The 22265-nt window shown below is 44.1% G+C and overlaps 1 protein-coding gene across 2 annotated transcripts in view; it reads left to right on the forward strand.

Annotated features, from left to right (window-relative positions):
* Positions 1 to 21390, forward strand: part of BLK (BLK proto-oncogene, Src family tyrosine kinase) — a 40089-nt gene extending 18699 nt beyond the window's left edge. For both annotated transcript variants that reach the window (XM_079968776.1, XM_079968775.1), the window contains exons 4-13: positions 500 to 593; positions 2343 to 2441; positions 3192 to 3295; positions 8776 to 8922; positions 9941 to 10093; positions 11598 to 11777; positions 13173 to 13249; positions 15763 to 15913; positions 19073 to 19204; positions 20213 to 21390. In XM_079968776.1, coding sequence (XP_079824902.1) covers positions 500 to 593; positions 2343 to 2441; positions 3192 to 3295; positions 8776 to 8922; positions 9941 to 10093; positions 11598 to 11777; positions 13173 to 13249; positions 15763 to 15913; positions 19073 to 19204; positions 20213 to 20424 — 1349 coding nt within the window. In that variant the 3' untranslated portion in view covers positions 20425 to 21390. The remainder of the gene's footprint in view (positions 1 to 499; positions 594 to 2342; positions 2442 to 3191; positions 3296 to 8775; positions 8923 to 9940; positions 10094 to 11597; positions 11778 to 13172; positions 13250 to 15762; positions 15914 to 19072; positions 19205 to 20212) is intronic.
* Positions 21391 to 22265: the final 875 nt, after the last annotated feature.

Consider the following 22265-nt stretch of genomic DNA (forward strand, 5'->3'; position numbering starts at 1 on the left):
GGTTCGTTAGTCACGATTCCTGCACTGCAGGAGGTTGGACTAGATGACCCTTGGGGTCCTTTCAATTCTATGATTGGATATTTCCTCTCCATGAGGTTGCAATATGGCTGTTTTTTACAGCAATGCCTGGGTTTTCTGTCTCAAGGTCAGTGGCTAGTCTCAAGTCATGAAAAGCCTAAAACCCATTGCTCGATAAATCAGTACATATTAAATTAATCTTGTAATCCTAATCACCGTAATAAATTTCTCTGGCAGCAAGTTGTCCACCGTTGGAACAGTAACAGGCTAAAGAAGGGCTAGTTCAGGAATATTGTAACCATATAAGTGAACAGGAAGGTATTAACTGAAGGTACAGAAGCTGCATTAAACTTAAATCCAGGCTCTTCTCTACCTTTGCTGAACAAGGAGTGGGGATGGTTGACCCTATTCCATGCAGTTGATACTTCTAGCTTCTAGGTCTTGGGCTCAGTTAATACTTTTGCTTTTTTTCACAATACAGATAAGCACATTGTCGTAGCACAGTACCATTTCACTACGCTGAGTGACCGTGATCTGCCATTGACCGTAGGAGAGAAGTTTGAAGTCCTTTGCAGGTGAGTGATCTTTTGCAAGTTTCAATCAGCTCAGTCGTGCTCTGGTATGCCTTTTGCTATAAATGTGCAGTCATACCTCGGGTTACAAATGCTTCAGGTTGTGAAATTTCGGGTTGCGCACCGCGCCGAACCCAGAAGTACTGGAACGGGTTACTTCTGGGTTTCAGTGCTTGGGCATGCAGAGAAGCGCTAAATCGTGACCCAGGTCTTCGCAGATGCAGCTCTGCGGGTTGCGGACACTGTGGGTTACGAACATGCTTCCCATACAGATCACGTTCGGAACCCGAATGTCCACTGTATAAAAATCAACCTGAAATATACAGCATCCTCATGTAAAAAAATCTGGGCCCATTTGCCTGTTGTGATACAGTTTTACAATCCAAATGAGTATTCATATACAAACATACCTACATACATATAGGATACCGGTGGCACTGTGATCCAAACCACTGAGCCTCTTGGGCTTGCCGACTGGAAGGTCGGCAGTTCGAATCTGCTTGATGGTGATGAGCTCCCGTTGCTCTGTCCCAGCTTCTGCCAACCTAGCAGTTTAAAAGCATACCAGCATGAGTAGATAAATAGGTACCTCTGCGGTGGGCAAGTAAACGGCATTTCCGTGCGCTCTGGTTTCCGTCACGGTGTCCCGTTGTGCCAGAAGCGGTTTAGTCCTGCTGGCCACATGACCTGGAAAGCTGTCTGTGGATAAACGCTGGATCCCTCAGCCTGAAGTAAGATGAGAACCACACCCCATAGTCGCCTTTGACTGGACTTAACTGTCCAGGAGTCCTTTAACTTTTTTTTTTTTTTACATACATGCATATATATAGAGAGAGTAACAGCTCAGGACCACAATACCTCAAGGCCCGCCTCTTTCCATATGAACCTATCCAGACTCTGAGATCATCTTCTGAGGCCCTCCTTCGTGTGCCTCTTCCCCAAGAGGTCTGGAGAGTGGCAACACAAGAACAGGGCCTTTTCTGCACTGGCTCCCCATTTGTGGAAGGCTGGTGCCTTCATTACATATATTTAGGCACCAGACAGAAATGTTTCCCGATCACCAAAGCTTGGGCTGATTAACATCCTTTGGCCTTTTTAAATGTGTTCGTGGAAGAGGGGGGTTATTGGAGGTTTTTTGTTTTGGTTTCGTTACGTATTTTGTGTTCCCATTTTCAATGTTTATGTTGTGAAGCACCTCTGTGGTCATCTGCAAGGGATTCCCACACGGAGGGGTTCATGTTGCTAGCCTTCATGTCACGTCTGGAGACATCTTTGTAACGCAGAGCTGGTCTGCCAACAGGCCTGGTACCTGGCGCCAGCTCCCCGTCGAAACTAGTTAAGCACCCATAAGTGCTCACCTAGTCAGCCAAAACCATCACCTAGAAAAAGGGACTAATTTGACAAGCTTGCTCTTATACATTTTACCCACAAAATTGGGAGGAACTCAAGGCATCATCCAGATTGATCCCCCCAAATTTGTAATAATATTGTTTGTTTCTAGTCTTCTTTCTGGTGTGTTGGCAAAAAAGTGCATTTATTCATAAAAATGATATTAGGAAAAATTGCTTGTGAAGGCTTACTGTTTTGTTGTTGTTGTTGTTGTTTTAACTGATGTGGAAATGTGGGGGACTCAACTGATGACTGGAAAAAGAGAAAGCCAGAGAGAAACCAAAAAAGATGAGTCTATCCCTAGTAAAATCACTGCTTCTTTCAGTGTGCATTGTTTATTTATACGGTGCTTTATTTTCACAGCGACGGGGACTGGTGGCTAGCAAAATCTCTTACCACGGGGCACAAAGGCTACATACCCAGCAATTTTGTGGCCCGTGTAAACAGCCTGGAAGAAGAAAAGTAAGGAGGCCTCTTTAGGTTTGGGGGCACAGAATCTGTTATCTAACATTACAAACTTGGGGGACCCCAACTGATATTTTGAGACATGTGAAGATCTGCAGTGAAAAGTTTGCAATCATCAAGGCCAGAGTTTTGCTTCGGGTTTTTAAAAAAAATGTGGCCCGATTCAGTATGTCATGGGGTTCCAGTTCCTTGTTCCTCTACATATTATCTGCCTCCCTATGCAAGTTAGTCCTCTAAGGATGCATAAACATGGTACATTTAAACCCCCAAGAATCCCAGGAAATGTAGCTTGTTTTGGGTGCTGGGAATTGAAGTTCAGTGATATGTAAACTACAGTTCCCATGATTCTTTGGAGGAAGCCATGTGCTTTAGATGTATGGTGTGTCCACAGCCTAACTCAGTTTTTATGCACCTCTATTGTCCTCTGACTCCCAGTCTTTCCCTTAAAAAAAAAAAAGGTGAGCCTTATGGTACCATAGACGTTAAAATCTCATGTTCTACCAATTGAGCTAAAAATGGTGATCAATTGCTCTGGCTGCAAAAAAAAAAAGGTAATTAGGAATTAAAACCCTACCACTGACTGATTTCCCACCCCAGAACAGGAACTGAACCATTAAAGGCTGATTCAGGAATGCCATAGGAACAGGAAGTTTCTAACTAAAGAGACAAAAGCTGGACCTTCAGTTCTTAGTGGTGATTTCTGCTCTTGCTGTTGTTTAATAATCATAATAAATCTCTCTTTCTCAGGTGGTTTTTTAAAGACCTGAGCAGAAAAGAAACCGAACGCCTCTTGCTGGCACCTGGCAATGTGATGGGGTCATTTCTGATCAGGGAAAGCGAAACTAATCCAGGTAAGAATCTGGGAATGTATTTTGCAGAATGACGATGGAAAAGTTCTCTCGCTGTTCCAGCAATATCAGAAATGCCATTAATATACTAGAGTATTTGGGAAATAAACCAGCTGCTTTGATGCTGGTGGATGCAGAAAAGGCGTTTGACAATGTCTCGTGGAGTTTTATTAAAGTGCAAATAAACCTCATGGGATTCGTTCCGTTTCTGCATCTCTTACAGAAACTCATAGAGGAGTCGCCCCATTCCCTTGATCGTTCTGCTTGCCCTTTACTGAAACTTTTGCAGCTCCACGACATCCTTTCTGGGTTGGAGGTGACCCCCAATTCTAGCAGCCCACCCTTTGCTCATAGTGACAAATTTTGAGTTGCATTCAGTCAGCAGACAGTTGCATATTTGAACAGAACCATATCAGAGTTAGCAGAAATCTCATGACGTTTCCCATGGCTTCTGGTGCTAGATGGTTTTTATAATCACAGAGTTGAAAGGTAACTCAAGGGTCATCTAGTCCAACCCCCTGCAAATGCAGGAATCTCAACATGTGACTTGTTAACATGGAACCACGTGCAACACATTTCATATGGTTGTGTTTTTTAAAAAAGAAAAAGAAAAAAGCTTTATTCGGTTTTACAATTTTATATTCAACACAATCATTGTAAACACAATAAAAAATTCATAAACCCAGATTCCCTCCTCCCCACCTCCCTGCCATTGACTTTCCCCACCCTCCTCTTCTGGTTTTTTAAGTGTTTATTACTTCTGCTTATTTTATTTACCTTGATTTTAAAATCTTTCAACTAAATATTCTCATATTCTTATTATTTTTATACCATATCTTCCCAAATTACTTCTTATATTTTATTCTTTCCACAATTACTGTTCCTTGACTTATACAACTTTTTCCTTAATTGTGTTTACTCAAACCCTGCTAGTGAGTCTACTTCTTTACAATATTTCTGTAAGTACATCATAAACAGTTCCCAGTCTTTTTTGAAATCTTTATTGTCCTTATCTCTGAGTTTTCCCGTAAGCTTTGCCATTTCGGCATAGTCCATAAGTTTTGCTTGCCATTCTTCTTTCTTTGGTATCTTGTCGTCTTTCCATTTTGGGGTTAGTAATATCCTAGCCGCTGTTGTAACGTACACAAATTGTTTCTTCCACTCTTTTGGCAAGTCTTGACCTGTAATGCCTAGTAAAAAAGCTCCTGGTCTTTTAACAAAAGAAAAACAATAACAAACCTAGACAGCATCTTAAAAAGCAGAAACATCACCTTGCCAACAAAGGTCCGTATATATATATTTTTAAATATATTTATTAAAGTTTTTGAGCAACAAATAGGGTTACAAAATAAAGATAAAAATCGAAAATACAGAATTACAAAAGTACATAAAAGACAAAAGGTTACAGAAAGCAAATTAAAAAGGAAAAGAAAAAACAAAAAAACAACACAAAGTTAAAAACAAGTCTATCTTTTCATTGCTTACGTTTCATTTACTTAATTTCTTGACCCCCTCTCGCCTCCCTTTTCTATATTCCAATTCAGATATTTAGTTCAGCAAATCCTTTCCCTCTTTGTTTTAGTCTTAATCCAATATCTTAACACATTGTAACTTTATACTTTCATCTATTATCAATCTATTTTTGCACATTGATTCTAACCTTATTGCTAAAACCACTTCATTTCAATCCAACATCATTTTAACTTTCATTAATTTTACAGTATTTCTGCAAATAGTCTTTAAATTTTTTCCAGTCTTCTTCCACCAACTCTTCTCCCAGGTCTCGGATTCTGCCGGTCATTTCCGCCAATTCCATGTAGTCCATTACTTTCATCTGCCATTCTTCCAGGGTGGGTAGATCTTGTGTCTTCCAATACTTTGCGATGAGTATTCTTGCTGCTGTTGTGGCGTACATAAAGAAAGTTCTATCCTTTTTTGGCACCAATTGGCCGACCATGCCCAGGAGAAAGGCCTCTGGTTTCTTCAGGAAGGTATACTTAAATACCTTTTTCATTTCATTGTATATCATTTCCCAGAAAGCCTTAATCCTTGGGCACGTACACCAAAGGTGAAAGAATGTACCTTCATTTTCCTTACATTTTCAACACTTATTGTCAGGCAAATGATATATTTTCGCAAGCTTGACTGGTGTTATGTACCACCTGTATATCATTTTCATAATATTCTCTCTTAAGGCATTACATGCCGTAAATTTCATACCGGTGGTCCATAACTGTTCCCAGTCAGCCAACATAATGTTATGTCCAACATCTTGTGCCCATTTAATCATAGCAGATTTAACCGTTTCATCTTGAGTATTCCATTTCAACAGCAAGTTATACATTCTTGACAAATTCTTAGTTTTAGGTTCTAATAATTCTGTTTCCAGTTTTGATTTTTCCACCTGGAAGCCAATTTTCTTATCCAATTTGTAAACCTCCATTATTTGATAATAATGAAGCCAATCTCGCACTTTGTTTTTTAATTTTTCAAAACTCTGCAGTTTTAATCTGTCTCCCTCTTGTTCCAAAATCTCCCAATATTTCGGCCGTTTGGCCTCCATATTGAGCTTTTTCAGAGCCTTTGCTTCCATCAGTGACAACCACCTTGGGGTTTTACTTTCAAGTAAGTCTTTATACCTTGTCCAGACATTAAACAATGCTCTTCTAACAATATGATTTTTAAATGCTTTGTGTGCTTTAACCTTGTCATACCACAAATATGCATGCCACCCAAAAATGTTATTAAAACCTTCTAAGTCCAAAATGTCTGTATTTTCAAGAAGCAGCCATTCTTTCAACCAGCAGAATGCTGCTGATTCGTAATAAAGTTTAAGGTCTGGCAGGGCAAATCCACCTCTTTCCTTTACATCAGTTAATATTTTAAATTTTATTCTGGGCTTCTTGCCCTGCCAGACAAATCTAGAGATATCTCTTTGCCACTTCTTGAAGCAGTCCATCTTGTCCAAAATTTGCAATGATTGAAACAAAAATAACATTCTTGGCAATACATTCATCTTTATAACAGCAATTCGGCCTAACAAGGAAAGCTTCAAATTTGACCATATTTCCAAATCCTTTTTCACTTCTAACCAACATTTCTCATAGTTATCTTTAAATAGATTTAAATTCTTAGCCGTCATGTTAACCCCCAGGTATTTTACTTTCTTTACCAGTGTTAAACCTGTCTCTTTCTGAAACCTCACTTTCTCAATCTATGTTAAATTTTTCTCAAGAACCTTAGTTTTTGATTACAGGTAGGTAGCCGTGTTGGTCTGCCATAGTCAAAACAAAATAAAAGAAAAAAAATTCCTTCCAGTAGCACCTTAAAGACCAACTAAGTTAGTTCTAGGTATGAGCTTTCGTGTGCATGCACACTTCTTCAGATGTATCTTGTTTTGACTTAGTTTTTGACTTATTCAATTTGAATCCTGCCAGTTGACCAAATTCTTGAATCAGTTCCAGTACTCTTTTAGTACTAAATTCTGGTTCCTGTAATGTCAATACTAAATCATCTGCAAAAACTTGCCAACAAAGGTCCGTATAGTTAAAGCTATGGTTTTCCCAGTAGTGATGTATGGAAGTGAGAGTTGGACCATAAAGAAGGCTGATTGCCGAAGAATTGATGCTTTTGAATTATGGTGCTGGAGGAGACTCTTGAGAGTCCCATGGACTGCAAGAAGATCAAACCTCTCCATTCTGAAGGAAACCAGCCCTGAGTGCTCACTGGAAGGACAGATCGTGAAGCTGAGGCTCCAATACTTTGGCCACCTCATGAGAAGAGAAGACTCCCTGGAAAAGACCCTGATGTTGGGAAAGATGGAGGGCACAAGGAGAAGGGGACGGCAGAGGACGAGATGGTTGGACAGTGCTCTCAAAGCTACCAGCATGAATTTGACCAAACTGCGGGAGGCAGTGGAAGACAGGAGTGCCTGGCGTGCTCTGGTCCATGGGGTCACGAAGAGTCGGACACAACTAAACAACAACAACATCTTCAACATTTTTTTCATTTCATTGTAAATTATTTCCCAATAGCTTTTGATTCCTTTACAAGTCCACCACATACGATAAAACTCTGTCAGGGATTCTTTAGCTGTTGTAGCATACCTGAATAACACACACATTTCATATGGTTAATTGGCTGGTGGCACACATGGTGTTCACGTGACATAGAATCATTGAATTGTAGAGTTTGCAGGGGACCCATAGGGTCATCCAGTCCAACCCCCTACAATGCAGGGATCAAAGATGAAGAATCCCTGACTGGCGGCCCTCCAAACTCTGCTTTGAAACCTCCACTGAAGGAGAGTCCAACACCTTCTGAAAGAGTCTGTTCTATAACTCAGCATTTCTTACCATCAGAAGGTTCTTCCTGTTCACGAGCTAACAAGGACTTGCTCATAAATTTATTGACAGCTGCAAGAATTATTATCGCCAGGAAGCGGAAGGGGCAAGCAGAATATAAAATGGAAGGATGGTATAAAGTGGGGTAAAGGTAAAGGTAAAGGGACCCCTGACCATTAGGTCCAGTTGTGGCTGACTCTGGGGTTGCGGCGCTCATCTTGCTTTATTGGCCGAGGGAGCTGGCATACAGCTTCCAGGTTATGTGGCCAGCATGACTAAGCCGCTTCTGGCAGACCAGAGCAGCACACGGAAATGCCGTTTACCTTCCCGCAGGAGTGGTACCTATTTATCTACTTGCACTTTGACGTGCTTTCGAACTGCTAGGTTGGCAGGAGCAGGGACCGAGCAACAGGAGCTCACCCCCTCGCAGGGATTCGAACCGCCAACCTTCTGATCAGCAAGTCCTAGGCTCTGTGGTTTAACCCACAGCGCCACCTGCGTCCCTGTTCATGAGCTAACAAGGACTTGCTCACAAATTTATTGACAGCTGCAAGAATTATTATCGCCAGGAAGCGGAAGGGGCAAGCAGAATATAAAATGGAAGGATGGTATAAAGAGGGGTGGAATATAGCTGTTAATGATAAATTAATAAATGTGCCATTAAGGTAAGGCAGGGAGTATGCAAGAGAAATTATTTTTGAGGAGATATGTGAGAGTGTAGAGTTTCTACTGTTAAAACGGAAAAGGGGTCAAACCAATTTTGGGAGGTTGGATCATTAGAATGGAATCGTCTCAGTTGTGGAGTGCACATGTTTATTCTTATTTAATTATTTGTGATTATTGCTTTAATTAAAAATAAATAAAATGGATGGGGGGGGGTTCTTCCTAATATTTAGTTGGAATTTCCTTTCTTAATCAATTTGAATCCATTGGTTTGGGTCCTGCCCACTGGAGCAGTAGGAAACAAGCAGTTCCTGGACTATAGCTCTTATTGTCCCCACATTGGCTGGGGCTGATGCGAGTTCGAATCTAGGACCACCAGGAAAATGCATTGTGAAACGATGTTCCTGCTGATAGCAATGTTTAGAAACACTTTCCTGCAACAACAGATAATATCTATTTTTGTGTCTCCTTTTCCAGGCGCCTTTTCCCTTTCCATCAGGGACTACACATCTCAAGGGGATGTCATCAAACATTATCAAATCCGCTCTCTGGACCATGGGGGATATTACATCTGCCCAAGGACCACATTCCCTACTCTGCAGGACCTTGTCAAACATTATTCTTGTAAGTCACCCTTAAGTTGGGATGGGAGAGGAATTTGATTCGGTTCACAGGTAAAGTCAGGTGTACCTAATTCGCAGTTTTGGAATCAATGTGAGAGCCGAAACATACCCATCCTTTGAAATTCATACACATGCAAATTTTGCAATGCAGTTCTCCAACCAAGTGTGCCTTTGAAAAATGAATATATTCAAGAAAACAGCACACAAACATGGGGAAATGTGTACATTAGTCAAAACTGCATACAAACATGTCTTTATTAGGAGTGAACTAGAGTGCTGATTAATCTTAATAAGGATTTTTTTAACAAAGATCTGCAAAGTGCTGCAGGAACATTGAGAACTGAAGATTCGACCACTAAAGGAGGACAAATTTCAAACAAATTATCATACTATATGCAGAGTAATAAGACTATATCATATTCCCTATTTGTCTTTTCATTTCCCCCCTTGCGTTCTCTCCCTCTCTCCCTCATCTTTCACCTTTTTCTTTCTTCCTCTCTCTACTTTTTCTTTATCTCACATTCTATCAAAATTGAACTGTGGACAAACATTTTGAACTAAGGCCATTTCCAGACAACACTCTCTATTGAGCATCCTTCCTGATTTGTTTTCCTGGGGAGTTTAGGCAACTTTGCATCAACTCAAGAATCAATGCACACTGTCCACCGACGCATTTTTCACCATTAAAGTTCCTTATCCCAAGAAGTCCAGTGTTTTGAGGAAGCAAGTCTGTTGTGCCAGAGCAGCAAACCATCTTTCCCTGTTCTACCTAAATTTAGAGGGATCTCATTGAATCCCACCCGAAAATAGCAGGTGTTCTAAGCGAGGAAAACGGGGGGAAACACTGTAATATCTGGAGATGGAAAGACAGGGAGGGAAGTGGGCAGTTTGTACTCAATACCTGTTGTAAAAAAATAAAACTGAAATAAACTATGTAGGAGGAGGAGGGTTACTACAACCATGTTCTGCCCTGACCTGATCTCAGACCTTTTCCTTCTGCTTCTGGTGCCCCTGCACAGCTTACGAAGATGGCTTGTGTCAGCTGCTACGGCAACCGTGCATCTCTCTGGTTCCACAAAGGCCATGGACCACCGACGAATGGGAGATTCCTCGGGAAACGCTGAAACTTGTCAAGAAGCTGGGAGCAGGCCAGTTTGGAGAGGTTTGGATGGGTAAGCTGAGACTCATATAACACCGGTACTGAAAGACTTACCATTTTTTTCACTCCATAAGACACACTTTTTCCTCTTAAAAAGTAATGTGTGTGCATCTTATGGAGCAAATGCAGGCGGGAGGCTCTGCTCAGCGCTCCCTTTAAAGAGCCGCGTGGAGCGTGTGTGCGGCTCTTGGGGGCTTTTCCCCAAGGAAGGAGAAGGGACTGACGGGCTGCACTCTGTCCCTTCCCCCACCTCCCGGAAAAGCCAGCAAGAGCCCATGCCAGGCCCTGCTCAGCTCTCCCTTGTAAGGGTTCCCTTTCGTCCCTCCTCCCACTTTGCTGGGAAGCCAGCAGAAGAGGCACTGCACAGCTATCACTCTTGCTCTGCTGGCTTCAGCGAGAGCTGTGCAGCTTGCTCTGCTGGTTTCTCAGTGAAGCGGGAGGAGGTACAGAAGGGTTTAAAGCAAGAAAAGCAAGAGCCGCTTACATGCTCTGTGCAGAAATTTTTTTTTCTTGCTTTCCCCCTCTAAAAACTGGGTGCGTCTTATGGAGTGAAAAATACAGTGCATTAGCTCCCAGTACATTTCTGAGCACAAATTGAAGTGTTGGTGCTGACCTTGAAAGCCCTAAACAGCCTCGGTTCAGCATACCTAAAGGAGCGTCTCCACACCCATCATTCAGCCCAGACACTGAAGTCCAGCTCTGAGGGCCTTCTGGCGGTTCCCTCATTGTGAGAAGTGAGGTTACAGGGAACCAGGCAGAGGGCCTTCTCGGTGGTGGCACCCACCCTGTGGAACGTCCTCCCATCAGATGTCAAGGAGATAAAGAACTACACAACTTTTAGAAGACATCAAAAGGCAGCCCTGTTTAGGGAAGTTTTTAATGTTTGATGTTTTATCACTTTTTTATTCTGTTGAGAGTTGCCCAGAGTGGCTGGGAAAACCCAGCCAGATGGGTGAGGTATAAATTATTATTATTATTATTATTATTATTATTATTATTATTATTATTATTAGTGTTGCCTGGCATTGTCATATCTGGAAAAGGTATAAAAACAGATATGTGTTTTGGAGTTCAGCTGGAAGGATCTAAGCTTCCAAAAGGTGGTAGGGCCTTCTGTCCTTCATTCACCCCATTTCCCCCCTCTATCAGTTATTACAGAAGGCACACAGGTGGTGTTGTGGGTTAAACCACAGAGCCTAGGACTTGCCGATCAGAAGGTCGGTGCTTTGAATCTCTGCAACGGGGTGAGCTCCCGTTGCTCGGTCCCTGTGCTCCTGCCAACCTAGCAATTCGAAAGCACATCAAAGTGCAAGTAGATAAATAGGTACCGCTCTGGTGGGAAGGTAGACGGCATTTCTGTGTGCTGCTCTGGTTCGCCAGGAGCAGCTTAGTCATGCTGGCCACATGACCCGGAAGCTGTATGCCGGCTCCTTCAGCCAGTAAAGCGAAATGAGCGCCTCAACCCCAGAGTCAGCCATGACTGGACCTAATGGTCAGGGGTCCTTTTACCTTTACAGGTTATTACAAGAATAATGTGAAGGTGGCAGTGAAGACCCTGAAAGAAGGCAGCATGGCTCCAGATGCCTTCTTGGCCGAAGCCAACTTGATGAAGAGGCTTCAGCATAGCAAGCTGGTCCGTCTGCACGCCGTGGTCACCCAGCAGCCGATTTACATCGTAACGGAATACATGGCCAACGGTAACCAACTCCCTTGGGATCTCAGCCAATTATATTGATCCACACTGGAATGCAGAATCTGGGTCTCCTTGATTTCAGTCAATACCTTCTTGCCAATATAGGAAAATTAAAGCACCCAAATCATACCATTTCGAACATATGCCAAGTTAAAAATGCATTGTGCTTATATACAATCTAAGGCAGAGCTTTCCAAACTTTTCATGTTGGTCACACACTTTTTAGACACACTTTTTAGACACACATCATTTTGTGACATAGTAATTCAGTTGTACAGTCATACCTTGGTTGGCGAACGTCGTGGTACTCGGACGTTTTGGCTCCTGAAAGCCATAAAAACGGAAGTGAGTGTTCCCGTTTGCAAATGTTTTTGGGAACCCAAACATCCAACAGGGCTTCTGGGGCTTCTGATTGGCTGCAGGAGCTTCCTGCAGCCAATCGGAAACCGTGCTTTGGTTTCTGAATGTTTTGGAAGTCGAACGGACTTCCGGAACTGATTCCGTTCGACATCTGAAGTACCAATGTGCTAGCAAACTGGAGTTTAAACTAACCCCTTTCCAGCCTCGGGGGGAGCACAGGGAGCGTTTACGTAACACACCTACACATTGTAGCCGACACACTAACGTGTTGAGACACACAGTTTAAAAAGCTCTGATCTAAGGATAGGGACAAACCAAGATACAATTAATTTAAAGGTCTTCGCAGCAGAATAGGGAAGACTGTTTCTCTTATGATTTTGTTCGGGTTAGCCAGTAAGTAGACTAAATATCTTCCAGATGTCCTTTGTGGGTACAGTGGTGCCTCGCAAGATGAAATTAATGCGTTCCGCGAGTCTCTTCGTCTTGCGGTTTTTTCGTCTTGCGAAGCACAGCTATTAGCGGCTTAGCGGCTTAGCGGCTTTAAGAAAAAGGAAACAAACTTGCAAGAACTCGCAAGACGTTTCATCTTGCGAAGCAAGCCCATAGGGAAATTCGTCTTGCAAAGCACCTCAAAAACCGGAAAACTCTTTCGTCTAGCGAGTTTTTCGTCTTGCGAGGCATTCGTCTTGTGGGGCACGACTGTATTTCTGTAGGATAAATAATCTATTTCATTCATCTTTATTTTATATTTTGTGTTTTTTATATTGTAATTTTATGTTGTAAACCGCCCTGAGATCTACAGGTACAGAACAGTATACTAACAACAACAACAACAACAATGCATAGAAAAAAATCTGTTAAGGTCCTCAAACTAGAATTTGTTGCATGCTTTATTACCCTAACGTACATTAGGAATATTCTCCCCTATTACTCTCTTAGAAAAGGATTTGGCATTAAAAACATGGGAGACTTTATCCAATACCATTGCACATTGAAAGGTCTTTGGAAGTGAATAATCTTGATTTCTCCTCCTTTTCAGGCTGCTTGCTGGATTTCTTGAAATCAGAGGAAGGAAGGAAGTTGACTCTCCCCAAACTTATAGACTCCTCAGCCCAGGTGAGTGGATTGATTCGCCTTAAACCTTGTGATTGAAAAAGGTCTTGACACATCCCCGAACTTGAGAGCTACGCATGTGGCTCTCTGGCCATCCTGAATGTTGCTTTCTTTGAAGCCTGCACTTCCGAGAGGAGAATGTGTTGAGCAAAGTATATAGCAAGGGATCTTCTGGATTTTAGGAGAAGCAAACTTAGAAATTGTTACAGAAAAATCTAGGTGTGAGGTTGCTCAGTCACCCAGCTCGTCAGGCAGAGGCCACGGGTCCCTGCGGAATAAAGGAAGGAGTCCAGCCACCAACCAGAGCGTATAGCTGTAGACCAAAGTTTATTGCGCAATAGGTTCAAAGAGGAAATTTGAACCCCGAGGATTCAAATTTTTAAAACTTTCCCACCATATCCCAGAATACAGTTTGTACAGCATCACTGCTACATCACTGACATGTCACAAAAGGGGAGGGATAGACAGGGGTTACTCTAGATTAACCTTGGCAAATATGTCCAGACAAGTATTTGGTACAAGATTAGCATAAGTAGACATGGCAGAGCAAGACTCAGGTATAGGATTAGCATAGGCAAACACCTCTGAAGTCCCACCACCCAAAGTACAATAGAACTTCCTCTGCATGTCTGGCCCCTGGGCAAGTCTGGTGATGGGATTAAGCTTTCCTTGGTCAACAATCAGCTCAGCAATTGTTACCTCTGGTAACTTCCTGGAGTCCCTTTTCAAGGGGAAAATAGCTTTGGAATGGAGGGAACTGGCAAAGGAGTTGATTTTCTATTATTTTTAAAGCTAGGTAACTTCCCTGAGCTGTCAAGTTGAAAGGATACATTCAGGCATAATATTTGTAACATTTAACTTTAAAGATGTGCCCCCCCCCCCCGTAATTTCCGTAACAGAAATGCAAACTCAGAGGTCAGAACTGCACATAAATTTAATGCCGTCATTTGGATTTCATTGGGTGGGAAGAGTTTAGGAGTATGCCCTGCAATTCTGGTGAATGGCAAGGTTTGGAGTGAGCCCTTCAGTCCTTGAATAGACAGTAAGGTGCAATGCAGTGTATCTGGCGACAGCATCTGGTGGCAAGTATTGTCAGAACGGTGTTGTTTGCATGAGCTGACCACTCGGGCGCAGAACGCGTAGGCGGAATCTGCAAATAGAAAGTTATCGGTGTATACGTCGTCCTGTGGTCAGCCCCTCTCTCCTTCCCTCCCCTCTGCTTGTATGAGCTGAGAGGAAACAAGCCATCTATCTCATTAACATCAGGACAGGAAGCAACACCCATTTTCCACTGAGGCGAGCGGCATTTGAGCTGAAAGCTTGAGCATGTCGAATATTTGTGGAAAATGTATCTTCATATCCTGTTCAAAACCACAAGAAAAATGCAAGGTGGCAAAAAAAAAAAACAAACAAAAGCCTACCACAAAATCTCTGCGGTCTGGAAAATTGTTAGGCCCTTTGAGGCAGAACTAAACAAAAGAGGGTCTGGCTGTCTTTCAACAACCTTCTTTATATACAATTTGTTCTGCATCGGTTAAAGGCTGGGGTCGGAGGGATGTATCTCTTTTGTGTTGCTCTGTTGAAGGCAGCCCTGTTTAGGGAAGTTTATAATGTTTAATGCTGTATCATGTTTTTAATATTCAGTTGGGAGCTGCCCAGATGGGTGGGGTATAAATTATTATTATTATGATTATTAAAAAAATGCATCTCTTGCATTGTACGTTAAGGATGTAAGAGGAACCAAACTGGATCAGACCAAAGGTTTGGGGCAACCCAGTCAGGTGGGCAGCATAATAACAAAAACAAATTATCACCATCAACAGTTTCATAACCCAGCTTGGGATTTTGGAGAAATGGGAGCAAAATTTGCCAGTGTTCACGTAATCATCCCATGTCTGAAATGGAAATAAGTCTGGAGAGTCCCTGATCCATATTGGTGGGGATAAAACCCCTGATATTTCCAGATAAGGTTGTGGTAGAAATATGATTCAGTTTAAGGATGCATTTACCTCATTCACACTTTTCAAAACATTGTGCGAACCAAAACACAAGCGTCCTTTAAATTCACACTTCTATGAATTTTTCAGTGCTGCTCTCCAGCCAAATAATGTGCACCAAAATCCATATATTAGGGTAAAATGTGGCCACATTAGTGGAAATAACATCAAAATTGGATTTTTTCAAAAGAAAAAAATGCTTGCAAAAAATGTACATGTTAGGTTGTTGTTTTTTTAAAGTTATTATTACCACTGCTGTTATGAATTGTTTCTTATGAAGCATCCCAAAGCAATTTCACAATGCACTGCTAATGAACTTTAATGAGGGCTTTTAAAAGAATAAATAAATAAATAAATGGCAAATCGATGTGGAAATCTGGTACAATGACCTTAGGATTGGAAGCGAGAAACTGAGAAAAACCAAAATAGCCAGATTCACTCATCCCTATCAGCCACAGAGGCATCCTTCTCTGTGATCTCCATGCAGTTGTATTCCATTATTTTCCTTCTTCCTTACAGGTCGCTGAAGGGATGGCGTACATTGAGAGAATGAACTCCATCCACAGGGACCTCAGGGCAGCTAACATCCTCGTCTCAGAGACCCTCTGTTGCAAAGTCGCAGACTTTGGCCTGGCCAGGATCATAGAGAATGAGTACCTCGCAAAAGAAGGTCAGTACGACGCTTAGGGCTTTGTCGTAAAGGAAGCTTAATGATAGGGTGTCTTCTGTGTGCATCAGCCAGGTGGGAGCAAAATGTTAGCCTTTTCCAGAATAAGTGCTTTCTCACTCAGGACTTTCATAGATCTGATCTCTTGTCTTTAGTGATGGTGCTTAGTTCATAACACCCTGCTAGTCTTAGCGGTGATGGGGTGGATATTATCTAGTTCCATGCTGGGACAAACATCCTAATTTCACATTTGTGCTAATGGAGTCTGAACTGGGAGTAACTGACCAGAAAACAGATATCAGGGTCATAGAAAAAACTAGCATAAGGAAATTGTGCTGTTTCTTATGTGCAGGAAAGTGTTGTCTTTATTTTTTTGATGGGGGAGCATTTCAATGTAAAATTCCCCCCCCACCCCTATTTGTAGTTGTCAGAGCTGCCTCTAGGTCCCAGCTCACAGAGGACCAACGCTAGGCTGTTGTAATGTACAAAAGTCTTTATTGAAGTTCAATTTCCATTTCAAAGCCGCAGCGCGCAGCCCTACATCTTAAACCCTAGATCGGCGAAGTCCCGTCTGAGTCTCCTCCCCTATGACACCAGTTTAAGATCCTAGCCCTGCTCCACCTTTTCCGCTGCTCTCTTCTCCTCTGGGTCCTCCTGCCCGCTGGGGCATTGCCCTTCCTGGACTCCTCAGACGCTGAGTCGCTTAGCTCCTCCCCCTCCCTCCGGCGGGCTTTAGGACCCGGTTCCCAATCCTCATTCTCTGCTGTCCCGCGCTCCTGTACATTTGAACTTGCCTCTCGCGCCAACCCAGTGACCTTCCTCCTGACCGTTACACTACTTCTGTCACTGCTTCCCTCTTCCGGGATACTGGCCGGATCTGACCTCCCCTCCGTTGTCTGACTCTCCGATGGAGGCGTGGTCAGCCCTGACTCCTCTCCTCTCCCTGCTGGGGGAGACGCTACTCCCGATACCTGTGACTCTTCCCCCCCACTATGCTCCAGTGGGGAAGCTGGTCCTGATTTCCAACTGCTGCTCTGGGAGTCCCCGCTGGCCCCTTGCTTCTGGGGTGTCCCCCTTGGGACCCCCCTTGCCCTGGCCACCGGCGCCCCCTTCTGTGAATCTTCCGATTCGTTGGAGAGGCTCATGGAATCTCTCGGGCCACTGTCATCTTCTCCTACGCTGCCCTCAGATTCTTCCCCTTCACTCTCCATCTCCCCTCTTCCCTGTGCTTCTGCTCCTGAACCCCTGACAATAGTATTAATTGATGAAGTCCATGAAAGCATCCTGTTTTCCCCTAGAGATTGGCCCCCTCCAACTAACCCTGAAAAAGGCTTCCTGAGACTTTTTACCAGAGAATACGTTGTTGTTGTTGTTTAGTCATTTAGTCGTGTCCGACTCTTTGTGACCCCCTGGACCAGAGCCCGCCAGGCACTCCTGTCTTCCACTGCCTCCCGCAGTTTGGTCAAACTCATGCTGGTAGCTTCGAGAACACTTTCCAACCATCTTGTCCTCTGTCGTCCCCTTCTCCTTGTGCCCTCCATCTTTCCCAACATAAGAGTCTTTTCCAGGGAGTCTTCCAAGTCAGCCCAAATCCTTTCCCGAGCTAAAAGGGAGAAAATCAAGAACGGGCCGACACCATCCACTCAGAGTGTGTCACCATTTTTTATAGCTGTCACCCCCAAATCTCTGGTCGCTGTCATCTCCACCCCCATTGTCCAGACCGGACACTGAGGTCCAGCTCTGAGGGCCTTCTGGTGGTTCCCTCATTGCAAGAAGTGAGGTTACAGGGAACCAGGCAGAGGGCCTTCTCGGTGGTGGTGCCCGCCTTGTGGAATGCCCTCCCAGCAGATGTCAAGGAGATAAAGAACTACACAACTTTTAGAAGACATCAGAAGGCAGCCCTGTGTAAAGAAGTTTTTAATGTTTGATGTTTTATCAATTTTAAATATTCTGTTGGGAGGTGGCCCGAATGACTGGGGAAACCCAGCCAGATGGGTGGGGTATAAATAAATAAATATATCATCATCATCTCCTGCATGTTCCTGCCTGAGCCCTGAGCCTAGCTGAGTGAGGTCCACCTTTATACAGTACTATCCTGTTCCCTCTGATAATCTATTTACTTTATTTCATCACATTTATATTCTGCCGTTGTCCCATCAAGAAGCCTGGGTGGCCTGCTTCGTCATCCCTAGTTGGTCTCCCATCCTTGCTTCAGCAAGGTGGTGACCTCATGTGCCACACCCCTGGGGGGGGGGGTCTTTATGGAGTGTTTCCTCAGCTTTCCTGTCTCTCCTCTAGTCTCCCCTGGCCAGCCCCAGAGGCACCATTCACCTGGAGAGCTTGTAACCAGGACTGCTGCTGCAACAAACAGCTGTGCAAACCTTTGGGAGTTAGAGATGCGAGAGGTTCATCAGAGGAGGGAGGGAAGGAAAGAGAGACAGAGGCCAGTGTTGACCGCAGCACCCTTGACCATCATGCAAAGCCCCCTAGGGTACCACAGCACACTGGTTGAAAACCACTGATTTACAGTATATTGTGGCGATCACACAGGGTCCCCGGACATTTCACCGTGCCACCACTTTATTTCTCGCTGCCACCACCCAGGCCCTACCTGGGACAATACTGAATCCAGTCAGGGTTAAATTGGAACATAAACATCTGTTTATTTATTGCAGTTTAACAAGCGTGTGGTTTCATAAATGGTCTCAGTGAATTACAATCATGGGGTGCCAGACCTATAACTTCCACTACCTGCTCTCACTCATTAAACCACCTCTCAGATATTTACTCGTCTTCCTAGCTCCTAACTGTTCCTGACTCAACTTATTTCGCTACACTAACTCAACCTACCCACAGACTCTATCCCAATTCACTCCCACTCCAACCAACCACCCAACTCTCACCAAATCCTCCCTTCGCCCCTCCCAGCGCTGGTTTTATAGTCCCTCTGACTCAACCCCCCTGGGTTCTGATTGGGTAACTTGTTTAACTATTTCACCTCCAGCGCTCTCATATGTTAACGTCACATATATTTTTAAACTAAGATGGTGGGGTTTCCCCCTCCCTTTCCATCTCGTCTTTTCTCTTTCTTTTCTCTGTCATAATTATAATTTAAAATCAATAAGAACAATGAAAACACATGAATTTACCCTTTCTTGACAGGCGCCAAATTTCCTATCAAATGGACAGCACCAGAAGCAATTAACTATGGAGTTTTCACGATCAAATCCGACGTCTGGTCTTTTGGAGTTCTCCTTACTGAAATCATCACCTATGGAAGGTGCCCCTACCCCGGTACGGTAGTTTGCATTAGAGCATTATTTGTTACTCCGAGCCAAGGATCATTTATTGATGATTGATGATTAATGATTCATTATCCATTATCCATTATCCAATACTGATTCGCTCTGCTGATGTTTTAGCAAGCCTTCATTCTATTTTCTTTATTAATAATTTTTATTAAATTTTAAAATTTTACATTTCAAATTAAACATCTTTTATTATACCACACATTCATTGACTTCCCTCCCCTTCCAAGGTTCATTTATCTTATCCGCCATTCCTGCATGTTTTACTATATCCATCTCATTTAATTTTCCTATCTTACATCAGTTCAAAATACATGAGTGAGTAGGTGCCATCACAAGTAAGGCCCTGCTCCTATACCATACAGTATGGACCTTGTGCTAAGATGGGAGGTCCTCTCCCACCAAATACAGTGATTGGTTATGGGGCAAGTAAGGGATGAGACCGTGGGATGTGGGTGGCGCTGTGGGTTAAACCACAGAGCCTAGGGCTTGCTGATCAGAAGGTCGGCGGTTCGAATCCCCGCAACGGGGTGAGCTCCCGTTGCTCAGTCCCTGTTCCTGCCAACCTAGCAGTTCAAAAGCACATCAAAGTGCAAGTAGATCAATAGGTACCACTCCGGCGGGAAGGTAAACGGCGTTTCCATGTGCTGCTCTGGTTCGCCAGAAGCAGCAGCAGCATTATTATTATTATTATTATTATTATTATTATTTATACCCCACCCATCTGGCTGGGTTTCCCAGCCACTCTGGGCGGCTTCCAACAGAACACTAAAATACAATAACCTATTAAAAATTAAAAGCTTCCATAGTCATGCTGGCCACATGACCCGGAAGCTGTACGCCGGCTCCCTCGGCCAATAAAGCGAGATGAGCACTGCAACCCCAGAGTCGTCCGCGACTGGACCTAATGGTCAGGGGTCCCTTTACCTTTACCTTTACCTTTAAGGGATGAGACCACATTTTTCAGTATCAATTTTTCCTCACCTTTCCACAGCTATGACCAATTCCGAAGTCATCCAACATCTACAGAAGGGTTATCGGATGCCCCGTCCAGAAAACTGCCCAGCTGAACTCTATGCAGTCATGTTGAAATGCTGGAAGAACAATCCCGATGAGAGACCTACGTTCGAATACCTCCAGTCCACCCTTGAGGACTTTTACACGGCCACGGAAGCACAGTACGAAGCTCAGCCCAATTCTTCCTGAGCAGCGACGAAGTTTCTGGAGACTTCTGTAAAAAAAAAAAAAACAACCCTTGTGGGATGCTGGCAAGAGGGGTGTGTGGACTCACTTCCGAAGCAGACTTCGCTGGACCATTGGGCATTTCTGTTCCTCCACGGCTGCCTGTGGTCCTCACCCCGTTCTCGAGGTCCCCTGCAAGAAATGGATTTTATTCCGGGCCAGTGCTAAAGGAGAGGATTTGAGAAGTGGAGACTCAACCACCCCTTAGATCGGACTCCATTGCCTGTCCCAAAACCGTCCTTACCAATTAAACAATAACTTAAACTAGGGTTACCAGACGTCTCTGGTTCCTGGGAACAGTCCCCGGATTTGCAAATCTGTCCCCGGACAAATTCCGTCCCCGGAATGTCCCCAGATTTGCAAATCTGTCCCCGGGAAACGTGGCAGCGGCAGCCACAGCAACCCGGAGCCAGCCTGGTAGCGCAGTTGGCTCTGGGTGGCTTCAGGAGCTGCTCACGGCCGTGGTGCCCACCATTTTTCCTCTCTGGAAGTCCCCATATGATGTGTCTTGTGTGCTGTACCGGGGTGTCCGGCGGTACAGATCTCCTGCCCGCTTTCCCCTTTGTTTTGACTGATCGGGGGAGGGTCGGGAGTTACAGGCAGACAGCCATTGCGCAGTTTCTTAAAAACTCTGCACATTTATGTTTCACAGGGTGCGAAAAAAGATCTTTGCACCTTTATACAATATGCATGTGTGCTTGGGCCCAGGGTCTTTTGCCTCACCATCCCCCCTACTGATTCCCTGTTGCTACTCAGCTTCAAAAAAAAAAAAAGTGTCCCCGGATTCATTGAAAAAAATCGGGTAACCATAACTTAAACTGCCAAGGCTGGATCTATAATCAGGCATAAGGAAAGGGCACATGAAGGCAAAGCAGGATCTCACCTCCGCTGGTCAAAGCCTTGATTCCAAGTGCCTGCAGGCTCCTCCTTCCTAATTGTTGTTGTTTAGTCATGTCCGACTCTTCGTGACCCCATGGACCAGTGCATGCCAGGTACTCCTGTCTTCCACTGCCTCCCGCAGTTTGGTCAAACTCATGCTGGTAGCCAGTGGCGTAGCATGGGTTGTCAGCATCCGGGGCAAGACAAGTAATTTGTGCCCCCTAACCCATGGATTTGCGCCCCCTAACCCATGGATTTGCGCCCCCTAACCCTAACCCCCAGATGTTGCGCCCGGTGTGGCCGCCCCCCCTTCACCCCCCACGCTACGCCACTGCTGGTAGCTTCGAGAACACTGTCCCACCATCTTGTCCTCTGTCGTCCCCTTCTCCTTGTGCCCTCCTTCTTTCCCAACATCAGGGTCTTTTTCAGGGAGTCTTCTCTTCTCATGAGGTGGCCAAATTATTGGAGCCTTAGCTTCAGGATCTGTCCTTCCAGTGAGCACTCAGGGCTGATTTCCTTCAGAATGGAGAGGTTTGATCTTCTTGCAGTCCATGGGACTCTCAAGAGTCTCCTCTAGCACCATAATTCAAAAGCATCAATTCTTCGGCGATCAGCCTTCTTTATGGTCCAGCTCTCACCTCCATACATCACTACTGGGAGAACCATAGCTTTAACTATATGGACCTTTGTCACTTACATCTCCAGTGTTCCCCTGTCCCCCCTGCTTCTTAGTGCCCCCCTGGGTAATCCCACTGCCTCCCAGGGGGTACTTGCACCCACATTAGGAACCACTGACTTAAAGAAACATGAAATCACATCTTGCTCTGGCCTTCCTGTCTACTGTGATCCCAAGCAACTCTTAACTTAGCTCAGTTGCACCCGGTCAGGCTGCAAATATTTTGTCACTGGTTAAGTGGGGTTCCTGC

Source organism: Podarcis cretensis (genome assembly GCF_951804945.1).
Source record: "Podarcis cretensis genome assembly, chromosome: 3".
NCBI classification, from domain to species: Eukaryota; Metazoa; Chordata; class Lepidosauria; order Squamata; family Lacertidae; genus Podarcis; species Podarcis cretensis.